Source organism: Lagenorhynchus albirostris, chromosome 5 (genome assembly GCF_949774975.1).
Source record: "Lagenorhynchus albirostris chromosome 5, mLagAlb1.1, whole genome shotgun sequence".
NCBI classification, from domain to species: domain Eukaryota; kingdom Metazoa; phylum Chordata; class Mammalia; order Artiodactyla; family Delphinidae; genus Lagenorhynchus; species Lagenorhynchus albirostris.
In genome coordinates this window covers 31,468,031-31,495,362 of record NC_083099.1, presented here as the reverse complement: position 1 = coordinate 31,495,362, position 27,332 = coordinate 31,468,031, and the positions used below count along the sequence as shown (strand labels likewise).

At 38.7% G+C, this 27,332-nt stretch overlaps 1 protein-coding gene across 6 annotated transcripts in view; it reads left to right on the top strand.

The window, feature by feature from the left end:
* Window positions 1-25,808, top strand: part of CEP63 (centrosomal protein 63) — a 74,344-nt gene extending 48,536 nt beyond the window's left edge. For 3 of the 6 annotated variants that reach the window (XM_060149806.1, XM_060149804.1, XM_060149803.1), the window contains exons 7-15: window positions 10,604-10,837; window positions 11,106-11,245; window positions 12,042-12,179; window positions 15,356-15,470; window positions 16,347-16,544; window positions 18,234-18,320; window positions 22,238-22,443; window positions 23,221-23,500; window positions 25,282-25,808. In XM_060149806.1, coding sequence (XP_060005789.1) covers window positions 10,604-10,837; window positions 11,106-11,245; window positions 12,042-12,179; window positions 15,356-15,470; window positions 16,347-16,544; window positions 18,234-18,320; window positions 22,238-22,443; window positions 23,221-23,500; window positions 25,282-25,440 — 1,557 coding nt within the window. In that variant the 3' untranslated portion in view covers window positions 25,441-25,808. The remainder of the gene's footprint in view (window positions 1-10,603; window positions 10,838-11,105; window positions 11,246-12,041; window positions 12,180-15,355; window positions 15,471-16,346; window positions 16,545-18,233; window positions 18,321-22,237; window positions 22,444-23,220; window positions 23,501-25,281) is intronic. The other 3 variants (XM_060149807.1, XM_060149808.1, XM_060149805.1) reach the window with 2 other exon arrangements.
* Window positions 25,809-27,332: the final 1,524 nt, after the last annotated feature.

Below are 27,332 nucleotides of genomic sequence, written 5' to 3'. Positions count from 1 at the left end.
AAGTCTCAATAACTTTAAGAAATTTGAAGTTGTATCAAGCATCATTTTAATACCACAATGGTATGAAACTAGAAATCAAGCACAAGAAGAAAAGTGGAAAAAACCACAAACGTGGTGGCTAAAGAACATGCTATTTGACAACCAGTAGATCAATGAAGAAATGAAAGAGGAAATTTAAAAAATACTTTGAGAGAAATGAAAATGTAAACACAACATTCCAAAATCTGTGGGACACAGGAAAAGCAGTTCTAAAAGGAAAATTCATCGTGATACAGGCCTACCTCATGAGACAAGGAAAATCTCAAATAAACAGTGTAACCTTGCACCTATAGTACTAGAAAAAGAAGAACAAATATAGCCCAAAATTAGTAGAAAGGAGGGAATGATAAAGATCAGAGCAGAAATAAATGAAATAGAGACTAAAAGGACAATAGAAAAGATTAATGATACTAAGAGAAGGTTCTGTGAGAAGATAACCAATTTGATAAACCTTTAGCCAGATTTATCAAGAAAAGAAGAAAGGGCCCAAATAAATAAAATGAGAAACAAAAGAGGTTACAACAGACACCACAGAAATACAAAGGATCATAAGAGACTGCTATGAACAACTTTATGCCAACAGTTTGGAAAACCTAGGAGAAATGGATACATTCCTAGAAGATTTCAATTTTCTAAGGGTGAATCAGGAAGAAATAGGAATTCTGAACAGACTAATCACTAGTAATGAAACTGAATCAGTAATCAAAAAACTTCAAAAAAAAAAAAAAAAGTCCAGGACCACAGCTTCACAAGTGAATTCTACCAAACATTTAAAGAAGAGTTAATACCTGTCCTTCTCAAACTGTTCCCAAAAAATTGAAGAGAAAGTCTTCCTACACTTCCAAACTCATTCTGCAAGGCCAGCATTACACTGATACAAAACCAGATGGAGATGCAACAAACAGAAAATTATAGGCCAATATCCGTGATAAACATACATGCAAAGGTCCTCAACAAAATATTATTAATCCGAATTCAATAATACAATAAAAGGATCATATACTATGATTAAGTGGAACTTATTCCAGGGATAAAAGGATGGGTCAATTTCTGCAAATCAATTAGTATTATACACCACATTTAAAAATGATAAAAGATCATATGTTCATCTCAATAGATGAAGGAAAATCATTTGACAACATTCAACATTCATTTATGATAAGAACTCTCAAGAAAGCCGGTGTAGAGGGAACATACCTCAATATAATAAAGGCCATATTTGACAAACCCACAGCTAGCGTAATACTCAACTGTGAAAAGCTGAAAGCTTTTCTTCTAAGATCAGGAACAAGACAAGGATGCCCATTGTCACTAGTTTTATTCAGCATGATACTAGAAGTCCTAGGCATTGCAGTCAGACAAGGAAAAGAGATGAAAGGCATCCAAATTGGAAAGGAAGAAGTAACTGTCACTATTTGCAGATGGTATGTTATTATATATAGAAAACTAAAGCCTCCACCAAAAAACACTATTAAAGCTAATTAATTCAGGGCTTCCCTGGTGGCGTAGTGGTTGAGAGTCCGCCTGCCGATGCAGGAGACATGGGTTTGTGCCCCGGTCCGGAAAGATCCCACATGCCGCGGAGTGGCTGGGCCCGTGAGCCATGGCCGCTGAGCCTGCACGTCTGGAGCCTGTGCTCCGCAACAGGAGAGGCCACAACAGTGAGAGGCCCACGTACCGCAAAAAAAAAAAAAAAAAAAAACTAATTAATTCAGTAAAGTTGGAGGCTACAAAATCAATATACAGAAATCTGTTGCTTTTTTATATACTAATGATGAACTATCAGAAAGATAAATTAAGACTTCAGTCCCATTTACAAGTGCATCAAAAAGTATAAAATACCTAGGAGTAAGTTTAACCAAAAAGGTGAAACACATATACTTTGAAAACTATTAAGATGTTTATGAAAGAAATTGAAGATGAAGATGACACAAATAAATGGAAAGATGTACGATACTCATGGATTAGAAGAATAAATATTGTTAGAATGGCCATACTACCTAAAGCAATCTACACATTCAGTGCAGTCCCTATCAAAATTCCAATGACATTTTTCACAGAACTGGAACAGATAAATCTAAAGTTTGTATAGAACCACACACACACAAAACCAAACCCCAAATAGTTAAAGCAATCTTAAGAAAGAAGAGTAAAGCTGGAGGTGTCATATTCCCTGATTTCAAACTATACTATAAGTCTATAGTAATCAAAACTATGTGGGGCTTCCCTGGTGGTGCAGTGGTTGATAGTCCGCCTGCCGATGCAGGGGACACGGGTTCGTGCCCCGGTCTGGGAGGATCCCACATGCCGTGGGGCAGCTGGGCCCGTGAGCCATGGCCACTGAGCCTGCGTGTCCGGAGCCTGTGCTCCGCAACGGGAGAGGTCACAACAGTGAGAGGCCCGCGTACCGCAAAAAACAAAAACTATATGGTACTGGCACAAAAACAGACACATAGATCAATGCACCAGAATAGAGAGTCCAGAAATAAACCCACGCTTATATGGTCAATTAATTTATGACAAGGGAGCCAAGAATATACAATGGGGAAAAGACAGTCTCTTCAGTAAATGGTGTTGGGAAAACTATACATCTATAGGCAAAAGAATGAAACTGGATCACTTTCTTATACCCTGTACAAAAATAAACTCAAAATGGATTAAAGACTTAAATGTGAGACCTGAAAGCATAAAACTCCTAGAAGAAAACATAGGCAATATGTTCTTTGACATCGTTCTTAGCAATAGTCTTTTGGATCTGTGTCCTCAGGCAAGGAAAACAACAGCAAAGATAAACAAGTGGGACTATATCAAACTAAAATGTCTTTGAAGAGCAAAGGAAACTATCAACAAAATGAAAAGGTAGACTACTGAATGGGAGAACATATTTGCAAATGATTTATTTGATAAGAAGTTAATATCCAAAATATACAAAGAACTTAAACAGCTCAACATCAAAAAACAACTTGAGTAAAAAATTGGCAGAGGACCTGAATAGACGTTTTTCCAGAGAAGACATACAGATGGCCAACAGACATGAGAAAAGATGCTCAGCATCACTAATCATCAAGGAAATGCAAATTAAAACCACACTGAGATACCACCTCACACCTGTCAGACTGGCTATTATCAAAAAGGTAACAAATAACAAGTGTTGGTGAGGATGTAGAGAAAAGGGAACCCTCAAGCACTGTTGGTGGGAATGTAAATTGGTGCAGCCACTACGGAGAGCAGCATGGAGATTCCTCAAAAATTAAAAATAGAACTACCATATGACCTAGCAATTACACTTTTGGGCATTCCCCCCCCCAAAATCAAAAAGATATATGCACCCCTCTATTCATTGCAGCATTATTCACAGTAGCCAAGATACAGAAGCAACTTAAGTGCCCAGTGATAGATGAATGGATAAACAAGATGTGGTATATGTATACAGTGGAATATTAGTCATGAAAAAGAATGAAATTTTTACCATTTGCAACAACATGGATGAACCTAGAGAGTACTACTCTAAGTGAAATAAGACAAAGACAAATTCCATATGACCTCACTTACGTGTGGAATCTAAAAGACGAAACAAACAACAAAACAGAGACAGACTCATAGATACAGAGAACAACTGTAGTTGCCATGGGTTTGGGGTTGGGGAGTTGGGCAAAATAGGCTAAGGGAATTAAGAGGTACAGACTTCCAGTTATAAAATAATTAAGTCATGGGGATGAAATGTGCAGCATAGGGAATATAGTCTATAATATTGTAATAACTTTGTATAGTGATATATGGCTACTAGGCTTATCATGGAGATCAATATGTAATGTATATGTGTAGAATCACTATGTTGTAAGCCTGAAACTAACATAATATTGTATGTCAACTATACTTCAGTTTAAAAACATAAAGAAAAAAATAAACCTATGTTATGTTCTTCTAGAACAAAAAATTTCACAATTTGCATGGAAACACTAAAAACCCCGAATAGCCAAAGCAATCTTGAGAAAGAAAAACATAGCTGGAGGAATCAGGCTCCCGGACTTCAGACTATACTACAAAGCTACAGTAATCAAGACAGTATGGTACTGGCACAAAAACAGAAATATAGATCAATGGAACAGGATAGAAAGCCCAGAGATAAACCCACTCACGTGTGGTCACCTTATCTTTGATAAAGGAAGCAAGAATATACAATGGAGAAAAGACAGCCTCTTCAATAAGTGGTGCTGGGAAAACTGGACAGCTACATGTAAAAGAATGAAATTAGAACATTCCCTAACACCATACACAAAAATAAACTCAAAATGGATTAGAGACCTAAATGTAAGGCCAGACACTGTAAAACTCTTAGAGGAAAACATAGGCAGAACACTCTGTGACATAAATCACAGCAAGATCCTTTTTGACCCACCTCCTAGAGAAAGGGAAATAAAACCAAAAATAAACAAATGGGACCAAATGAAACTTAAAGCTTTTGCACAGCAAAGGAAACCATAAACAAGACGAAAAGGCTACCCTCAGAATGGGAGAAAATATTTGCAAACGAAGCAACTGACAAAGGATTAATCTCCAAAATATACAAGCAGCTCATGCAGCTCAATAACAAAAAAACAAACAACCCAATCCAAAAATGGGCAGAAGACCTAAATAGACATTTCTCCAAAGAAGATATACAGATTGCCCACAAACACATGAAAGGATGCTCAACATCACTAATCATTAGAGAAGTGCAAATCCAAACCACGAGGTATCATGTCACACCAGTCAGAATGGCCATCATCAAAAAGTCTACAAACAATAAATGCTGGAGAGGGTGTGGAGAAAAGGGAACCCTCTTGCACTGTTGGTGGGAATGTAAATTGATACAGCCACTATGGAGAACAGTATGGAGGTTCCTTAAAAAACTAAAAATAGAACTACTGTATGACCCAGCAATCCCACTACTGGGCATATACCCTGAAAAAACCATAATTCAAAAAGAGTCATGTACCACAATGTTCATTGCAGCACTATTTACAGTAGCCAGGACATGGAAGCATCCCCAGTGTCCATCGACAGATGAATGGATAAAGAAGATGTGGCACATATACACAATGCAATATTACTCAGCCATAAAAAGAAACAAAATTGAGTTATTTGTAGTGAGGTGGTTGGACCTAGAATCTGTTACACAGACTGAAGTAAGTCAGAAAGAGAAATGCTAACACATATATATGGAATCTAAAAAAAAAAAAAAAAAGGTTCTGAAGAACATAGGGGCAGATCAGAATTAAAGACACAGACATAGAGAATGGACTTGACATGGGGAGGGGGAATGGTAAGCTGTGACGCAGTGAGAGAGTGGCATTGACATCTATACACTACCAAATGTAAAATAGATAGCTAATGGGAAGCAGCCGCATAGCACAGGGAGATCAGCTAGGTGCTTTGAGACCACTTAGAGGGTGGGATAGGGAGGTTGGGAAGGAGATGCAAGAGGGAGGGTATATGTGGATATAGCAGATTCACTTTATTATACAGCAGAAACTAACACACCATTGTAAAGCAATTATACTCCAATAAAGATGTTAAAAAAAGAAAAGAAAGCTATGTTCTTGATGCCGCAAAACTAGTTGTTTAGTTTTTAAGTATCAAATCTTGGCCAGCTGGTTAAACTATAGCTTAAACTATAATGTCAATACCAGTTTACTTTAAGGTCACAGATCTGAACTGAATAATGTTAAATAGCTGTTAACAGTGTTAAAAAGACAATGCTAGTGTTTTGCAGTTATGTATTGTTTTTCATCCGGAGCGTCCAGTTGAACAGTGGTTTTCCAGCTATGTTCTGTCAAGCCCCAGGGCTGCTGTGCAGTTTAAAGTAGGGTTGGGGAGGTTCAGCATGTTGGGCTCTTTCTTATCATCCTCATCCAATGTCTTCAGTTATATATTCTGTACAGAATTCTATGTAAGATTTCCCCTTGTTGGGGGTGGGTAGTTTATATTGTATTTTAAAAGTTTGGAGACAGTTGCATCCTGGCAGTTATTCTTGTGCATTTAAACCTATTTGATGTTCTTTTTTCACACTGTTGCAGGAATCTGGTAAAATTTTTTTGAATCTTTGTGCTGGAATCTTGGATCTGTAATTTATATAAACACTATTTATCTGCCTCTTTGCCTTTCTCCTCCCACCCTTTTTCTGGCTTATGGGCATTGTTGAGCGTCTACTTTATGCGCCCACAATATAGGATTTTGGCCCTGTACTATTCACAATAAAATCCTTAAATCCACAGCAGATAGATTTCCCAGAGACATTTCCACTTAAATTTCTAAAAATAAAATTGTGTGCTTTACCTTTTTTTTTGCGGTACGCGGGCCTCTCACTGTTGTGGCCTCTCCCGTTGCGGAGCACAGGCTCCGGACGCACAGGCTCAGCGGCCATGGCTCACGGGCCCAGCCGCTCCGCGGCATGTGGGATCCTCCCGGACCGGGGCACGAACCCGTGTCCCCTGCATCGGCAGGCGGACTCTCAACCAGTGCGCCACCAGGGGAGCCCTGCTTTACCTTTTAAAAATATTTAGAATAAGGGAAGTTTTACTTACACAAATGATTTATGCCTATCTTCAGTGTGAAGATGAAGTACTTTTCAGGATGCTGGATTAAAATTTCTGAAAACTAGAAAGTTGGGAACTAAAAAACAGTATAGCTGGGATACATAGCCTAAAAAATCATCCAAGTTCTAGGAGCTATGTACTGCAGGTCCATGAGACAGTTGCTAAAATGGTCTTATTGGTATGTAACTCAGTAGATAAAGCATAGAAGGAAACTTTGAGATTCACTATATTTAGTTGAGTCTTTTAGCTCAGGGAGTGTCCAAAAGTTGATGACAGAACAAATCCTTCCTCCCCTCCACACACCTTTTTCCTGAAGGAACAAAATTCTACAATTCTCTTCTCCCCACTCCTTTCCTCACACAGGTAAACATTTTTGTGGTCAATTTGAATCATTGGAATGTGTGTGATTTTCATGAAAAGAATGTTAAAACACAATAATTAACTACATGAAACATGTTTGGCGGTGGGGAGAGAGGAAAATTTGACCTGGAAATTTAAGTGATTTAGTGATTTAAAAAATTTTAATTTCTGCACTTCTGTAAGAAATAAAATAAGGCACTATAGTTCCTTTTTCCTATGTTTTAAATAAGAGATAAATCCAGTTTTCCTATATGATGAGTCATGGATATAGTTAAACTTCTGTACAAGTAGGTAGAATAATGCAGCTGTCTTTTCAGTAGGTAGGCAGCGTCTCTTCTCCATCCATCCATAAACATATCCATCATTATAATATCATACAGATTATTTTCACTGCCATAAATTTCCTCTGTGCTCTGCCTATTCATCACTCCCCTGCCTACCCTCCCCATAATCACTGATCTTTTTATTTTCTCTATTGTTTTCCCTTTTCCAGAATGTTGTATAGTTGGAATCATACAGTATGTAGCCTTTTCAGACTGGTTTCTTTCACTTAGTAATATGAGTTTAAGACTCCTTCATATGTTTTCATGGCTTGATAGCTTATTTCTTTTTAGCATTGAATAATATTCCATTGTCTGGTTATAGCATAGTTTACTTATCCCCACACGTACTTGGTTGCTTCCAAGTTTTGGCAATTATGAATAAAACTGCTTTAAACATCCATATTCAGGTTTTTGTGTGGACATACATTTTCAAACTTCTTTGGGTAAATGCGAAGAAACACAATTGCTGGATTATATGGTAAGAATATGTTTTGTAAGAAAACATCAGACCGTTTTCCAAAATGGCTGTAACATTTTGCATTCTCACCAGCAATGAATGAGAGTTCTTGTTGTTCCTTATCCTCGCCAGAATTTACTATTATCAGTGTTCCAGATTTTGGCCATTCTAATAGATATGTAATTGTTGTTTTAATTTGCGTTTCCTTGGTGACATATGATATAGATCATCTTTTCATATATAATATTTGTTTGCCATCTGTATTCAAGTCTTTGGCCTATTTTTTAATGGAGTTGTTTGTTTTCTTGTTGAATTTTAAGAGTTCTTTTTATATGTTATATAACAGTCCTTTTATCAGGTGTGTCTTTTGCAAATATTTTCTCCCAGACCTGGCTTTTCTTCTCAATCTCTTGACATTGTCTTTCACAGAGTAAAAGTTTTCAATTTTAATGAATTTCAGCTTATCAGTTATTTCTTTCAGGGATTGTGTCTTTGGTGTTGTGTCTACAAAGATATTGATCTCGGAGAGATAGTGGTGAGTGGTCCTGAAGAGAGATCTTAGTTTCCTGGCCAGGAATTGAACCTAGGTAGTCTGGATGAAAACCAGGAATCCTAGCTGCTAGACCACCAGGGACTAGAGGCTAGAAGCATTGTGCCCTGGCTGTAACCCCCATTGAAGGCAAGAATGTTTCAAGGAGGCAAAAACTGTAAAAACAGGTACAAAGTTTATTATTAGAGAAACAGCATATCATGTGGGAGAGCACACAGAGAAGCAGTTTATTTAAGACAGAAGCAAGGCAGAAATACACACCAGGAGAGGAGTGCGGTCATCCTGAATGAGGAGTGCAGTAAGTCAGAAGTTAGGCATAAATACACACCCAGAGAGAAAGAGTATGTGCGTCCTGTCTAATGAGGAGGAGTGCAGTAAAGAGTTGATTTAAATCCTTTATGTAGGACAGTTCTTCCAGGTCTTTGTTTACCTTTGGCCAGTTATCTTGTTTCTTTTTTCACACCTGACTGGTCCTAGGACCCTCCCCAAGATGCGTGCGCAACTTTTTGCAAAGATGGATCCCACTGCAGAGGCCTGTGGGGATATGTCCACACTTATTATGGGGTGGTGCCCCCTCTCTTTTGGACCCCCAAGGAGCCTTCCTGCACATATGCAGACAGGGAAGTTTTCCTTGACCTCAGGACTGGTCATCTTTTTACTTCAGCAGAGCTCAGCTTTTGCCACTAGCTTTGTCCTTGGAGTGGCTGGGTGAGAACAAAGCTTCAATTTTACTTCACTTGCAGACACCAGCTGTCCAGCCCAGGGGTCCATCTATCTCCTACCTCAGTAGGTCCTCTATCTCCTACTGTCCCCAAAGTCATCTATGTTGTCTCCTATGCTGTCTTCTAAGAGTTTTATAGTTTTCATTTTACATTTATGTCTATGATCCATTTTAGTTAATTTTTGTGGAGAGTGTAAGGCCTTTGTCTGGATTCATTTTTTTGCATGTGGATGTCCAGTTATTCCAGCACCATTTGTTGAAGAGACTATCTTTGCTCCATTGTATCACCTTTGCTCTTTTATCAAAGATCAGTTGACTATATTTATAAAGGTCTATTTCTGGGCTCTGTATTCTGTTACAGTAATCTATTTGTCTGTTCTTTTGCCAGTACTACACTGTCTTGATTACTGTAGCTTTATAGTAAATCTTGAAGTTAGGTAACATCAGTCATCCAACTTTGTTCTTCTCTTTTGATATTGTATTGGCTATTCTTAGTCTTTGCCTCTGCATGTAAACTGTAGTTTGTTGATATCCATAAAATAACTTGATGTTTTGATTGGGATTGTGTTGAATTCATAGATAATATTGGGAAGAACTGACATCTTGACAGGATTGATTCTTTCCATGAACATGGAATATCTCATTTATTTAGTTTTTTAAATTTCATTCATCAGAGTTTTGTAGTTTTGCTCATATAGATCTTGTACATATTTTGTTAGATTTATACTTAAGTGATTTATTTAGGTGTTACTATAAATAGTATTGTGGGGGTTTTTTTTGTTTTTTTTTTTGGCAGTATGCGGGCCTATCACTGTTGTGACCTCTCCGTTGCGGAGCACAGGCTCTGGACGCGCAGGCTCAGTGGCCATGGCTCATGGGCCCAGCCGCTCTGCGGCATGCGGGATCTTCCCAGACTGGGGCACGAACCCGCGTCCCCTGCATTGGCAGGTGGACTCTCAACCACTGCGCCACCAGGGAAGCCTATAGTATTGTGTTTTTAATTTAAATTCCACATGTTTATTGTTGACATATAGGAAAGTGATTGACTTTTATATATTAACCTTATATCCTGCAACCTTGCTATAATTGCTTACTAACTCCAGGAGATTTTTTTTTTTTTGGTTGATTCTTTCAGATTTTCTACATAGATGATCATGTTATCTGTGGACAAAGACAGTTTTATGACTTCTTTTCTGATCTGTGTACCTTTTATTTCCTTTTCTTGCCTTATTGCATTGACAAGGATATCCAGTGTGACACTGAAAAGGAGTGGTGTGAGGAGACATCCTTGCCTTGTACCTGATCTTAGTGGGAAAGTATCAAGTTTCCCCCCTTTAAGTATAATGTTAGCTGTAAGGTTTCTGTAGATCGTCTTTACCAAATTGAGAAAGTTCCCCTCTATTCCTAGTTTTTATCATGGAAATTTTTTTTATCATGAATGGATTATATATTTTTAATGAGCTAATGCTATATGTATTTATGGAAGTAAAACTCAGTTTCATTTTAGTTTTCCTTATTCATTGATTATTCTTTTACCTTTTCACTTTTACCAGTTGTTAATTTGTGTGTTTCTAGGCTCAGCTTGCCAATCGGAAACAAAAATTAGAGTCTGTGGAGCTGTCCAGCCAATCGGAAATTCAGCACCTGAGCAGTAAGCTGGAGCGGGCCAATGACACCATCTGTGCCAATGAGTTGGAAATAGAGCGCCTCACCATGAGGGTCAATGACTTGGTTGGAACCAATATGACTATTATGCAAGACCAGCAGCAAAAAGAAGAAAAATTGAGGGAATCTGAAAAACTGTTAGAGGTATGTTTTTAAATTGTAATATACTGTAACTGAGGAAATGTGTGTTTTAAGAGAGACTAATGAACCTGGAACTAGGTTCCAAAATCTATGGTTTCTTCCCTACTCTGTAGCCAATATATATTGATTTAATAACAGGATCAGATATTAATAACAGGCCTTATTAATATGGTGCCTGTTAGATAACTTACAGTTTGATTCCCTGGCTACGTTTTCTCATGAAATAGAAAAATTTAATAACATCTGACTTTTTTTCTGAGTATTTTTGCAGGTTCTGCAAGAAGAAAAGAGAGAATTGAAGGCAGCTCTTCAGACTCAAGAAAATTTCATGTGTGAGACAAGAATACAAAAGGAGAAGCTACAAGCAAAATTAAAGGCAACTGACACTCAACACACAGTAGAGACCATAAGGTATATTTAATCTTAAATATTATTAATCTTAGCCACGGGGTGGTTTAGCATTAAGCACCATTTTTAATATTGCATAGTCATAATTTTGTGTTTGATCATATTATGGGTTTTCTTATTCAGTGTTAATTTCTGAGTTAAATTTTTTTATATCTTTAGAAAGTATTGTATGATTAGTTTTTTCTGCCTACAGTTTGAGTCCCCTAACCAAGAGACTCTGATGTTTAGAAAGTGAGGAACCCTTTTGTCAATCCATACCCTTGCCAAAACTGCAAACGTGAAAGGAATTATAGTCTACGTCTCCTGGGAGGCCTCCCTTCCTTGGTAGAACAGGTCATGTTTAGTAGCTGCTTATCATCAATAAGCCAACTATCGAGATAGCCCTTTAAAAAATTCCTAAAGTTAATTTTGCTTCTATGTATGAATTGTTGCTCTGAAGTTTATAATTTAAGTCTGGTGCACATTTCTGTTTTTGTCTATAACTTTTCAGTTTCTTTGACTCAAGGTATCAAGTGTCAACAAGGTGAATTTTGCCATTTTGTCTTTTTCCCTTGAAAAACAGGCCAAATTCCAGTTGAGAAAGGAGTAGACTGTTGCTGACTTTTTTAGAAGCATCATCTCTGCCTCTTTACTCGCCCAGTTTTTTGTTTTGTTTTGTTTTTTCGTAAATCAGGAAACAAACTGAAGAGTTCTGAAGAGTTTCATTACCAAAAAGAGTTGGGAAATATGAACTGGCTGTGTGTTGCTTTTGTTTGCAAAGATACAAGGCGTTTAACAGTCCTCCTGTGTCTTCCCATAGGTCACTGGAGGAGTCTCAGGCAGAAAGGAGGTATGCCTCTCAAGGGCAGGGAGACTTAGAGAATGTGCTCTCCCGACTGGATTTTACCCACACTAGTGAAGAACTTCTGCAGGCAGAAGTGACTCGTCTGGAAGTCAGGTACATAATTACATACATTTCAGAAACACTCAAATTGTTAGAAACTATTTTCAATCATCATATTGATAAAGTAAGCTAATATAACAAGTGAAAAAATTTTTTCCTCTCTATCATTCACAAACGGCCTAACTTCTTATTTCATTGAGATTAAAGGAGAACTGTAAATCTCAGTTAAAGGAGAACTTCCTAATATTCTTACCACCAAACCTACCAGTCAGCCTGCCATCTGTCTGTGTCCTTAATCTGTTAGAGTGAATGAATCAGTGGATGATGTCTGTGCTCCTAAGACTCCACTTACATACTGATTCTACAGCTTCTCCTTTTCTCTTTTACATCATCAAGTTTTTAATCTCTGCTAAATCATTTCCACTAGTATAAAATACGTTTTAATATTCCTCATCTTGGGAAAAAAATGAAAATCCTCCTTTAATTCTATACCCCTGTCAAGTTCTTTCTGTATTTGTCTGCTGTCCTTTAAAACCAAATTCTTCAAAAGAGGTGTCTCTATTGACTGACTGTACATCTTCACATTTCTCCTGTGCAGAAGGCCTTCAGTTAGGCAGCCTTTCCCCTCTACCAGCCACATCACTGGAGCTGCTCTTGGGAAGATCTCCCTGGACACATGGTGCTCCTTCCTTCTGTGCTGAAATGCTGTTGATATTTCCTAGTGTGTTGATTGAATCCTGACTTATGCTATACCATGCCCAGCTCACTTGTATCACCATACTGTGAATTTTTTTATCATCCCGCTGAACTTGCTGATTGGGAAGAGTTTGATATTTTGTTTAAATGTAAATCATGGTCATTTGTAAAGTAGTATTTTCTGCTGTGTAGAAGATAAAAATAAAATAAATAAACTGTTAGCCTTTAGGCAAACAGATAACCAAAAAATTGCTGTTTTACCCTTTTAAGTACAGTAATAAGTTTTTTGTCCTATCTTTAAGTAATATATCTTTTATTTCTGTTTTTGCAAACCACTAAATATTTTCTTTACATATTAAATATACATGCATACACACACAGAGTTTTTGTTTTATTTCTTTCTCACCTTGGAATACTTAAGATATTCTTAGTTGTCATTACTGAGGTATATTTGCATACTTTAGATTGAATAAAGTAAAAGCTTAGTATTCTTATTGACATTAGAACTAATATTTACATTTTTTATCCTGATTTTCCATTGATAGACTTTTTTTTTTTAATTTTTTTTTTTATTTTTTTATTTTTTTACATCTTTATTGGGGTATAATTGCTTTACAATGGTGTGTTAGTTTCTGCTTTATAACAAAGTGAATCAGTCATACATAAACATATGTTCCCATATGTCTTCCCTGTTGCGTCTCCCTCCCTCCCACCCTCCCCATCCCACCCCTCCAGGCTGTCACAAAGCACCGAGCCAATATCCCTGTGCCATGCGGCTGCTTCCCACTAGCTATCTACCTTACTGCGTTTGTTAGTGTGTATATGCCCATGACTCTCTCTCGCCCTGTCACAGCTCACCCTTCCCCCTCCCCATAACCTCAAGTCCGTTCTCTAAGAGGTCTGCGTCTTTATTCCTGCTTTACCCCTAGGTTTTTCATGACATTTTTTTTTTCTTAAATTCCATATATATGTGTTAGCATACGGTATTTGTCTCTCTCTTTCTGACTTACTTCACTCTGTATGACAGACTCTAGGTCTATCCACCTCATTACAAATAGCTCAATTTCGTTTCTTTTTATGGCTGAGTAATATTCATTGATAGACTTTTTAATGATCTTTTACATGTTTTGCTGTGCTCTCAGCAGGCCCTGAAGGCTTGCCTCTTGTTTCTGACACACTGCCTCTTGCATTGTGACCTGGTACACTTTAGTCTCTTTAGGCCTCGATTTTCCCATCTGTAGATAGGACAAGATTATCTGATTTTCTTCTCGCTCTACCTCAATGTTTGACACACTGTAGTCACATTCTAAGTACCAAATAAATAAGCATTCTAGGATTTTTAGAAATAGGTAAAGTTGGAATAAATGGATACAAATACCAGTGTTCAGTAGTAAAACAAAGACTTTCAAAATTATTTTTCTGTATCAAAAGGCAAGTAGAAAAATGAACCCTTTTAGACAGCTTATTTGTGTTGTTCAGTTTGAACAGAATATTCCCTGAAACAGGAACTGTAGGAATTTAAGTGATTGTTTCTGTGTTGTTGTATTGTAGAGATGGTATTTTTGAACGATAGCTTATCTGGTAAGTTGGCTGTGTGGGTGAAACAACCTAGATAGTTATTAAGCCTGTATTGAACAGTCTGGAACCAAATGATGCAGGGCATAAGGGTATGGTGGGCAAGGTTAGAGGGAGGTAAGAAGTAAAAGACATTATTTTAATCATAGAATTTGTGGTTCGAGAAACATAATATGCACATTAAAGGACCTAAGAGCAATTTAAAGTGAAAATTCTAGAAAATGTCTACATTCAAGCTCTAACAATTGAAAATAGACTGTTTTTAAGGTAATTAAGGAATGAGGGTCAGTGTGGCTCTATCCAGGTAAATGTTGATCTGACTCTTGAAAGGGTGTTGACTATCCATTGCCTGGTAGGAGGGGAAGGTGCTGTGTGGTCAAGGGGATGGTGTGTGAAGAGACAAGAAGTCAGGCTTAGCAAATGGCACATGGCAGACAGTAAAGCCTAGCAATTTAGCGGCAAAAAGACTTTATTAGTAGATATGAGCTGTGAGATAAGAGAGGTATGGTGCCCCTGAGGTTCTTGTATCTGATGAGTGATTGATTCTTAAGTAAGGGTGACAAGTTGGAAACTCTTTGAAGAAGATTCTTTTGGCAGCTGTGTGTAGGATGGGATTGTAATTAAGTTGGTGAAGACTGAGATTATGATGCAGCTCCTGTACAACTAGAGAGAAAAAAACTACCTAAGTTGCTATAATCTTGAGAATTTTGTAACCAGTAATATTCTAAGCAGAGAGAAAGAATATAGGTAAACACAGAACTCAAAAGTATCTCCAGAAGTGTGAATTGGATTTAGCTGCCTCCAGTGATAAGGAAATCAGAAATGAGTTTTATTTTGGGGTGGGAGGTGATGTTTAAGGGTATTTCTTGGACATCAAGAAGGTAAGGTTAGATAACTCAATTTGTGGGTTTCAGGGTTTTGTTTTATTTTAAATATGTGACCTTAATTTTGTCATACAGCTTGGAATCTGTGAGTACGACATGTAAACAGCTGAGCCAAGAGCTAATGGAAAAATATGAAGAACTAAAGAAGATGGAAGTGCATAACAATGAGTACAGGGCAGAGATTAAGAAGGTAAAGGTCCGCATGCCTGGGATCGCAAAGCCCTTTGTGTTTATGGACTGAGCTGTGGGTTGAGAGGTTACAGGAATTATTTTTAATGAGAGAAAAATGTAACCCAGAGGCCATTTGATGCTCACGAGTAGAGAGTACCTGGAAGGTGCTTAGGAGAGTGTCTTTCTGTGTCATCCCCAGGGATGCCGTGTAAGTATTTTCAAGAGAGTTGAAGCCTGCCCCTTTGAACTCTACAACGTTATTTTAAATGTGCCTTGATGAAAAGTTTTCTAGAAGCTACGCACCTTCTTGCTTGCACAAGCACATGAACATATTATATGAGCTGGCATTTAATATTTTCTTACTGACCAAAGGTGGTGATGGATGTGTATTCTCTTCTGTGCTGTGGGTAGTTATATCCTCATTGGCATTTGAAGTGTGCAGAGTTTGTCTCTATGTTAGTGGGCCCTGGGTGTCCTGTTTGTTGACTCATATTTTTTATTACTTCTTTGAGATTACTTCTAGCCCCTTTCTTCCTCTTGCCTTTCTGTTGTCTTCTGTGAACCAGGAAACTATATAAGCAAAATTTTTAGATTTGCAACTAGAAAAAGAATGAAGGTGACAGGTGCTGTCCTCTAAACAATGTGGCTTCGACTTTGATACTGGTTCTCAGCATTTGAGTAAGGCATCTCTCCCTGTTTTGAAATCTAATAGGTAATTGTGGGTATAACCACCTGACCTTCAGTACAGATATGCAGCTTGGTAAATTGCTAATTTTCTGCAGATTTAATCAGGGAAAAATTCATGTCTTGAGGTAAGGTAGAAAATACTTTATTATTATATTTTTCTATCTAACATGTCTTCTCTTAATTTTTAATGCCTTCTATTTCTTTGTAGTTGAAAGAACAGATTTTGCAGGCTGAACAGAGTTACAGTTCTGTACTAGAGGGAATGAAGATGGAGATCTCCCAGCTAACTCGAGAGTTACATCAGCGAGATATCACTATTGCTTCCACCAAAAGTTCTTCCTCTGACATGGAGAAGCAACTCAAAGCAGAGATGCAAAAGGCAGAAGAAAAAGCAGTAGAGCACAAGGTGAAACTAGAACAAAAATTCTCTTTATTTGAAGTTTGTTTTTTAAATTTATTTATTTATTTTTGGCTGCATTGTGTCTTTGTTGCTGTGTGCAGGCTTTCTCTAGTTGTGGTTGAGCGGGGGCTACTCTTCATTGCAGTGCGCGGGCTTCTCATTGCAGTGGCTTCTCTTGTTGCAGAGCACAGGCTCTAGGCGTGTGGGCTTCAGTAGTTGTGGCACGCGGGCTCAGTAGTTGTGGCTTGCGGGCTCTAGAGCTCAGGCTGAGTAGTTGTGGCGCATGGGCTTAGTTGCTCTGCGGCATGTTAGATCTTCCCGGACCAGGGCTCGAACCCATGTCCCCTGCATTGGCAGGTGGATTCCCAACAACTGTGCCACCAGGGAAGCCCCTGAAGTTTGTTTTTGAAGATTCAATTTATTAAAGGTATATTCCATAGTAGTTAATTTAGTAAATTTTTATTAGCCCTCTTCTTCAGGCTAAGGGTAGGCTGGTTAACAAGCAGTCTAGTGGAGATTGGTGGGAGGTGAGAGTAGATGAGACAAGTGAAGAGACCCTCTCTATGGTGTGTAGGGTGTGTATTAAGGCTGTGCCACGTTCGCTGTGACAGACCAGAGTTCAGACAGGGCGAGTGGTCAGGGATGAGACTGGAAAGCAGTGACCTGCTCCTGAAGGGCCTGCCCACCCTGTGCAGGAGTAAAAGGTCTCTGTGGTTGTCGTGTGGAGAATAAGTGAGGAGGCAAAGAGACTCAGATGCTGTCACAGCAGCGAGACTGTGGCCCAAGCACTACGCCAGGGAGGCAGAGGGAAATGGATGCATTCTGGAGAAAATCGACTGGGCTTTGTATTTGATTGGACCAGGAGAATGAGTTAGACAGAGTTAGGAGAAGATGTCACTCAGGATTCTGGCTTGGGCAACTGAATAGGAAGTGATGCTCTTTAGTGAAATACAGAAAAGATAGGGAGCAGGGTTGAGGAGGATAATGAGTTTGTATAAAGGGTACATAAAATGGGCAAGCTGGGACACTGGTTTGAGATAAAGGCTGGACTTCCATATGGAAATATCTAGTAGTCAATTCCACAGAAGGCCTGGAGTTCAAGATTAAAATCAAGGTAAGACATTTAGTTGTGGAAATCTTTGCATGAAGTTGGCATTTGAAACCCTGAGAGACTTTGATATTATAGCGAGAAGGCATAGAGTATGAAGAGGAAGAGACTTGCACCAAACTTAGGAATCTACTCATTTAGGGTAAAAAGGTGTTGGAATGGAGCTAAAAAGAAAAGTAGCAATAAGGAAGGAAATCAGGTAGTTTTCACAAAGGAAGTAGGAAGGCAGGGAAGGAAGGAATCTTTTCAAGTAGGAATGGCTAAGCAGAAAAGCTAAGGAGAATGAGGACTGAAAATAAGTTTTACTGCCTTGTGAAAGGAGTGCAGTCCACATGATGCTGGAGGTGGAGGCCAGTAAGAGGAGTGCTGGGGGTTACCAGTGCCTGATTCATCTTCTTAGAATAGTATTCTAATTGCATGCATATGAATTCATGTTGAAACACCTTTTCAACAACCTTTCAGAAAGTATTTGTATATATGAATGAAGAATGTGACCTCGCCTAATGAAAATTACATGTGGAAAAATTTTATAAGATGCGCTTGATTTATTTGTTACATTTATTTGTTTTTTGCTTTTCCCTTCTCAGGAGATTTTGGCTCAGTTGGAGTCACTCAAGTTAGAAAATCATCGTCTTTCTGAAATGGTGATGAAATTGGAATTGGGTTTACATGAGGTACATAAATAGAAACTTAAGTTTTTCTACTATCCAAGCCTTTAAAGAAATCACTTTGTAAATACTGATATTGTAAAGAGAAAGTTAAGATCAAACTATGAAACAATCCTTCTGCAAAAACTTTCTCAAATGAAAAGAAGTCAAGACAGTGATGGGAGTGAGCAAAATATAACTCTCCACTCCAGCAATTGGAAGATTTAAAAAAATATTATGTATGTGATAAAATACATAATGTGTTCTTAATAGGGAGAATGTATGTAAAGGGCTTAGCATAGTGTCTGGCATTTAGTAAATATACAATAAATGTTTGATGCTGTTATTATTATTACTGAAATTATTGTGTTCACAATATCTTTTCATTATAAAGTATATGATCTTTTAAATAGTTTGGTTTTAGTTATATTTCTACAAGATATAGTTCATTTCATCAAATAGTCTAGAATCTTTTATGTTCAGAGTATTTTACTAGACAATGTAATGGACACAAAGATGAATTAAGGTAAGATTCTTGCCTTTACAAGGTTGAGGGTAATCTAGTAGGGAGGATAAGAAATGTAAACAAACTGCTGTGAAACCAGAGAACATGATCAGCTACAGTGAGTTATAAACTGTGTGGATGCTCCTTGAACTATTTTGTTATAAAATCTATGTAATTTTCAAAATGACCCATCTGATCTGACCCATCTTTTCTTGATGTAGGTCAAATGCCCAGAGATTGTAGAAATTATTTTTTTCTGTATTTCCAGAGAGTGTGTGCCTCCAAAGATTCATGGTGACACAATGCCCCTGTTTGCTCCTAAGTAGTTTTAGTTCCACACTCATGGATTATGGAGGCTGTGGTGGCAGAACATGCAAAAAACTACATGAATACGTTATTTCAGCTAAAAGAAAATACGGGGGACCATTTTTATAATATTTTGAGAGGGTGAGACTCTCTTAGTGTCACAAAACCATAAAGAATTTTACAACATAAGGAATTTTACAACATAAAAATATAAAATTTCTGGATGACAAAAGACCCCATTAAAAAAGACTAATAGACTAGAGGAAAACAATCTATTAACAGATAAAAGGTTAATATAAAATATTAATATATAAGGATTTCCTGTAAAGATAATAAAAAGATTGGAATCCAGTAGAAAAATGGGTAAAGGACATAAATAGATAATTCATAGAAGTAATGCAAAAATCCAGTAATGAAGAAAAGCAGTTACACCCCTCTAATAATCAAAACAAAAGAAATAAATATTCTTTTGTTTATTGGCTTGACAGTGATTTTTTAAATCCAGTATAGCCAGTGTTGGCAGGAATATAGAGGAACAGGCTCTTCAGTGCTCTGTTAATGAGAAAGTGAATTGACATAGCTATTCTAGAGGGCAATTTAGCAATGTCCATTAAACTGTATGTAAATACATGTAGCCTATAAAGTCCTGAGTCATGTGCTTTTCTGATTTTGATCATCATTGTTTTCCAGAAAGGTCGTATCAGTTTGCATTCCCAAAGAACCCATCCTGTAGGAGCAAAGGCATAAAAATGGTCATTTCAGTGTTGTTTGCAATATCCAAAATTTTGAAAAAAACTAAATGTTAATCTATAGAGGGATGGTTAATCATGACTTTCTATACTAGGAAATATTATGCCATCATTTAAGGTGGCAGATGAATGTGCACATCTAATCTTGCTCCCTCCCCAAATCCCTCTAAAACTATAATGAAAGGATTTTTTTTTTTTTTTTTAAAGCACAAACCTACAAGGATGGAAAAAGTGGGAGAGGAGACAACAGCTAAACATTTTGTAAGGGGGAAGATGGAAGGAAGGAAGGAAGGAAGGGAGGGAGGGAGGGAAGAAGGGAAGAAGAGAAGGAGGGAGGAAAATGACTTTATATGCCCTGATTTAACCCAGTACTAAGCTAGTGGTGGAGAAAACCTAGAACCAATCTGATTTGCACCACAGAATCTTCAGAAGGCTCAGGATTTGGCAATAGCTGATTGACAGAATCTTATCTTATGCAGTGATTACCTATTCATATTTAATAGTTGGGAACTCTCAGGGGTGCGTAAGCCAGACTATGACCAGAGAATCTGTTCAGCTTAATTTCTCCTGAAACCTCTATCTAACAGTGGTGATAATGTCCTTTCTTTACACAGCAAGGTGTGTGCTTGCTATGCACTTTTTATATTACCTTCCACATTCATTTATCTGTAATTGTTGATAGTAAAATAATAAATTTGAGAAAAAATTAAAAGATGCCTGCCTGGCAAAAGCAAACATTATCTTCTTTTAAAAAGTATATTTAAATGACATCAGAAATCAGACTCTGGCGGGGGAGAATCCTGTTAGCAGTTTATACTTCCTCTGGTTTTGAAGTTACACACAGTGTAAACATGGTGCACGTATTAAGATCAATTATTAGAAAGTGCCGTTTTGCATTTTACCTTGGAGGAAGGTGATATTACTTTTACAAATGAATATTTTAGCTAAATAACTGTTTTAATAAAAGTATCTAATTATCTTAATAGTAAAAGCAATAGCTCTGATAAAGTATTTACCACAGTAAAAATAAAAATTGACAGTAGTTTATAGTTTAACTCCTATGTCCTGCAAATTATTTTTTGAGATTTTAGCATTTTGTAACTTACTGTCACTGCTAGAACAGATAGTTAAATGGTTTTATTTTAAGATTTATTTTTTTGCTAGGTACATTCTGTTTGTCAAACCACTGTTTACCAGCTTATTTTCGGAAAGTTCTTTATAGGAAAGACCAAGCTAAACATCGAATTAAATTCCAAAGAAGATAACCATAATTTTTCAGAATGCTAATGAAAATATTTTGTCATTAGAAGAAAATGGTCCAGACCTCTGTCTTTTTAGGTACTGTATTACCAGGAAACACCTAGAATTGAAGAACAATAAATAATCACAGAATTCAGACCAGATCAGAGTAGTCATACCTACCTTATCCTTGAATACTGCCTTATCATGTCCAAATTTATTTCACATACCAGAATAGGTGCCAACATTACGTAAAACTCTTTAAGACCAGAGAGTTGTTTATTTAAAAGTTGTCCCTGCCAGCCAGAATTCCTTTTCAGAGCCTTATGTCCAAATTTCTTTCTTTGAAATAGGTCTTTTGATTTTCTTCCACAGGTGTTCTGGGGCTATTCAACCTTCTCTTTCCTTTTTTTTTTTTAATCAGTAGCTTTGTTTTTAAGTTAAAGCGTAGTTGTATAATTGTATAGTATAGTTACAATATTATATTAAAGTGTACAACATGATTCAGTATTTTTATAGATTATAGCCCGTTTAGAGTTATTGTAAAATAATGGCTTTATTCCCTGTGCTGTACAATATATCCTTGTGGCTTATTTATTTATACATATACATGCATTTGTACCTCTTAAACCCCTACCCCTATCTGGTCCCCCCCCTCCCCTCTCCCCATTGGTAAACCACTAGTTCTGTTTCTGTTTTGTAATATTCATTTGTTGGTTTTATTTTTTAGATTCCACATCTAAGTGATAACATACAGTATCTGGATTTCTCTTTCTGACTTATTTCACTGAGCTCAACGTTCTCTTTCTTGAGGAAGAATCCATGGCTGCTATTTTCTTTCTTTTTCCCTGTTTTTGATTCTCATCCGTAGCTTTCTTCCATCCTAGTTCCAGCTTTCCTCCAGTTCCTTGGATATTCCTTGGCACATCAGGGAAGCCCATTGTGCTCCTCGTTTTCTGCCCCTATTCACTGTAAGAAACAGAACGTTGTTTCTCTTTTAGGGGACCAAAACCAAATCTTCACTTTTTCCTGAGTAAAGCCATAGATTAACTAGTCATAGCTGAAAGTAATTTTCCAACAGCAGTATCACAGATTACAAGTTATTCTTGTATAAAGTAAGTGACTCTAGTATTCTTTTTTATTAGGCAAAAGAGGTTTCACTAGCAGACCTCCAGGAGAATTATACTGAGGCATTAAATAAATTAGTGTCTGAAAATCAACAACTACAGAAAGATTTGATGGATACCAAAGCTCAGCTGGAGATTTCTACTCAGATTTACAAAAAAAACCAGGACAGGATCTTTAAACCAACACACAGCAGAGTACCTGAGTTCAAGAACATGGAGTTCAAGTAAAATTTCTTCATAGTTTATTTAAAATATATATCTTTATAATATAATTCTCATTTCTTTGAGAATAATTTCCAATTTACAGAAATTAAACCTTCGTCAAAGGACTCTGTTTAATCCTGAAGTACACCGTGCACAAGTAAAGCTGTTAGGTTAAGAGGTGCAGGGGTTCTAAGCACTTTCATCGAGGCTTCTGGATGTAGGTGCAAATGGCAGCCTATTCCACTGAGCCTCCTCATGCCGCCTCCTACCTCTCCAGCCCCACTTGCCCCATAAGAAGTAGAAGTTGGCTTTTTGTAAAAAGCTTCTTTTGTATTTTTGGTCAACTAATGATAGACTGTTACCTAAGAAGTCAGCATTCAGTGGAAAACCACCTGGCTTCAGCTCCTACGGTACGGTTTACACGTTTTCCTACCGGGAGCCTTTGTTGACACCCTCACCCCCACTCCCACCTCTTCCTCAGATGAAGGTAAGGGCCTTCTCTCTGCACAGTGCTTCCCTCTATCCTAAGCACCAACCACACGGGGTCACCCTGGCAGCTTGCTTATCTTCCTTGCTGTATTGTAAGTGTGTGGGGGGCGGGGGCCTGGCGGTGGGGATCGGGGATTGGGGCCGGAGTGAGGGAAGGACCATCTGGTCGGAGCCAGCTGCTCATTTGGTAAATTACAGCCTTCTTAGCCTGGTCCTGTGAGTTTAAGTGAACTTCAACAACAAGTATGTTTTAAAAGAGGAAAGTTGCTACAATGTTTATCTGTTTGATTTTCTCATCTGCTATCCAGGCCAGCCAGTGGCCAGCGCAAGCATGATGGGATGGAGGCTGAGCACTACAAAGCAGGTCTTCATTCTACGCAAGGACAAGCATTGGATAGCGTAGAGGCTGTGTCCTGGGGCCTCACCCCGCCGAGTCATCAGATCAGCCCTTGCTGCTCCACCATCTCTCTGCCTTCTAACTTTCTGTGCAAAACTCACTCTTTGCCTTCAGTGCTAGATACAAATGAAACCAATTTTTCTGACACTGTCTCTGAAAGTATAAATGACCAAGAAGACTTTATATATTCGGTATGGAGACTTGCTGAGCTTACTAGTGTATTAAGTTTATTTAGTTTGATTTTATTTTTTATTTTAAGGTGGAGCAGTATTCCCCCTCCCACCCCCCTTACTGGTTCTCTCTCTTAAGCAGCCTTTGTTATCCTCAATTATTTCTGTCTTAAGGTTTTGCTTGTGGAGACACTTGTCCACGACTACTTTTCAAAATGCATCTTAAGAAATATAACATAAGTTATAGGTATTCATTTCTTTTTAGCCTGAATGGGAAATTCCATTCCTGCCTTTTTCAGAGAGGGTCAATTTTGTGTTGGGATGATTGGTTCAAGGAATATCTCTGCCTGCCAAGATAGTCCTGGGGCATAGACAGTGGGGAAGGAGAAAAGGAACGGTTGGAAAGGGAAAGAGGTGGGTAGAGGCGGGGGAAGGAGTCGCATCTGACGTGTCTAGAACATGGACTGGGTGCCACACAGTGGTGGCCCTGGTGTCAGAGGCTGCCTTTCCATGTGGACTGGCCCCTTGTTCTCACAGCTGCTGTGAGGACTCCACTCCCCCATCTTTTCTTTACCTTCTGTGCTGAAGCACTCGCCTCTGGCCATTCATTCCCATCAACCTCCCGTGGTCGTATACCTGAGAAAGTTCAGTATTTTTGACTTTTTAATGTGCCAGCAAGTCCATGGGAAGGTTTTCTTTTAGTTGTCAAAATATATGTAATATATGTATTTCTGAAATCCAAAAAAGTCCTGACAACTAACTTTCTTCCTAAGTTTGTCAGCAAAACTTATTTGGCGCTGAAACCTCACCTGGCCTGAACTGAGCTGATGTGATAGTATGTATAGACTTTATTGATCCCATTTAGCATTTTACTTCAGAAATATCAATGTGTTTGATTATGGGAGTTACCTCTGACCCCTCATGAGTCTGTATTTGCGAATTCGTCTACTCACTAAACTGTAACCCCTGAGCAGTACTCATGAGCACTTCCACAGTCATTCGTGAATGTGTGCAGAGGTGCACAAAATTTGAGTCACTGGACTTGCGTGTTTCCAGCTGAGGTCAGTCAAGGTGGCACTTTGCCCTCTTGTTTCAGCTCTTGTGCTGAGTTGAGATACCCAGAGGATGGAGCCCCTGGGGGACAGCACAGTGCAGTGCAAGAAGCTCAGATGCTGGCGTTGAACAGGGTTTGAACCCCAACTCTGGCACCCTTTAGTGGGGTGGCCTTGGGCAGGTCACTAAACACTCTCAACCATGTTTTCTCTTTTGTAAAATAAAGAAAATAGAATCTACTGGATGAGTTGTTTTTAGGAGTTAGGATTATAGTCTATGTGAAGTGTGTGTGTGTGTGTGTTTCCCATAAGAACAGTGTTTCAATATTCATTAATTCAGTGTTTGAGATGACTTTCATAGAAAATAACTACTGCAAATGAGGATTGACTGAACTTGGTACATGTGACCTTTCTAAAATCTAAATTCTGAAACCAGTGGTTTCAGATAAGGCACTGTGGACTCAAAATTTGGAAGAAGGAAAGTATTGATTTTAACTGATATCTAATTTATTATAGGTAACTTTTCTATGCTTTAAAACAAAAGTAACATTCAGATTTTAAAAGTGTGTTTGAAGTAATAGGCATTAAGTATTTCTCTTCTGGGGTATAGAAGGATATACAAATGCTTTCAGAGGAAAGCATTTTTTAAAACATCACCTTTTAATATTGCTAGTTAGAAAATATCATGAATAATGTGTCTTAGAAATATACTATTCAACTTATGTGTGTCAAAATGTGTTTCTCTTCTAGCGTCCCTTGCCTCTGTCTCCTCTTGGTTCAATAGCCACAAGATTTTTGGAAGAGGAGGAACTGAGGTCTCATCACATTCTAGAGTGCCTGGATGCGCATATTGAAGAACTAAAAAGAGAGAGTGAAAAGACAGTGAAACAATTCACAGCCCTAAAGTAGCCTCTTAAAAAATCACAAACTTGGAAATAAAAATAAACACCGAAGAGTTACTGTCATCGTGAAGTAGCGGCTCTTTGAAAGGCCAAACATACAGACACCATAAAGATGAGATGTACTAATAAAGCTGCCATGAGGAGTCTGAGAAACTGATATTAGCTCTAAGGTGTTTTCACTGCACTGGTTTGTTCGAAGGACTTTTTCCAGCAATAACTTGTAAATAAACCACTTTGCTAGACTTTTTCTCATGTTAATATTTATTATCGTAAAGTGATACTTTCTCCTGCTGACTTAAATGTGAATAGCTGTAGACTAACTAAAGATTTTATGATTCGTGTTGAAAATAAAGTAACTATAGGAACTTCCTCTGAGAGCAGTAGCATTGTATGTAGTGGAAGCATGGATCTCGGACTCAGAGTGATCCAGGTTGGTGTACTGGTTTTGCTTCTCATTAGCCAGCTGGGCTGGTAATGTGTGAGGTTGGGCCGAAGTGTGTAAAGGGGCTGAAGGACTTTGACAGGAAGCCTTCTCTTGCTCAAAACACAGGGGGAGGAGAGAGGTGGGGTGGAGCCTGGGGCTGGGTTAGTGTGGGTGCCTGGGGACACACGGTGGAAATCTTGCTATCTGCATTTCTGAGGAGAGGTTTAAAGGGGAGACGGAGCTCTCAAGGTGCAGGGGCATTTGAAGCCACGGAGAGCTGAGGAGGAGGAGGGCAAGGAGAGAGAAGAGCAGAGCTTAGAACTTGGCCGCCCTGAAGGACACCGGCACAAGAGCATCATGCGATTAGATCCAGCAGAGGAGCTGGAATGTGCGACTAGAGACCAGAAGGTGAGGTGTAGGGCTCTTGCCCCCAGGGATGGGGCTTCTGTGATCTGACCCTCTCGGTGGATCTTTCCCGTCAGCATGGAAACATCCTGTTATTCTTTCTTTAAAGCAAAACAAAACCTCGGTTCCGTATCCTCCCTATCTACTGCTGCATACATTTGCTCCCCTTCACGCAGACACCTCTGGTGAGAATTGTCTGCAGTGACTGTTCCCATCATCTTCCTAACCTTCTCCATCCCCACTTCCCTCCCTGAAACTGCTCTCCTGCTCTAGAGGTTGCCAGTGACCTCCTTAGTCCTGAGCATCATTTCACACACTTGGCCCCTCCCTCTTCCACTCCTAGCTTCTTTGACCTGACACTCCTGCCCACTGGCCACTCCATCTCATTCTACTCTTGTGGCTTTTCCTCTTCTAAAGCCCCCCCCCCCACAGGACTTCCATGTGGGTTTTCTCACTCAACATGCTCTTCCCTAGACTGTTCCATTCAACTTCAAGCTTTTAGTACCATCTGTAGACCAGTGACCCCTGCATTCAGAACTGATCTTGACCTCTCCCCAGAGCTGCTGCCTTACATATTGAACTGCTTATGGAATAGCTTCACGTGAATGTCTGATAAGCATCTCAGGTTGAACGTTTCCAAGAGAGAACTCTCGATTCTCCCTCTTGCTTAGGTTCCGTGTCAGGACAGCGTCATGTGTGCCGATTGCTAGGAGTTATACTTAATTCCTTCCTACCCACACGTCTGTATCCAAGCCATCGGGAGGTCCTCTCCATGCTGCCGCCTATCTCAGGTCCAACCATTTCTCTCCTTCTCACGGCTGCCGACCAGTCACTCACCTAGGTTCTGGCAGTAGCCTCCTAGTTGGTACGACGACTCCTACTCTTGACCCCACTAATTCATTCTCCACAGCGCCTCCGGAGATACCCTTTAGAAATGTAAGTTAAACACCGTCAAGCCCTCAAAGGCTCCTTACTGCTCTCAGTTTAAATCTGAATTGCTTGTCGTCGCCTACAAGGCCCTCAGTACCCGGTGCCCGCCTCCGTCACCCGCGGCATCATCGTCCTTCCCT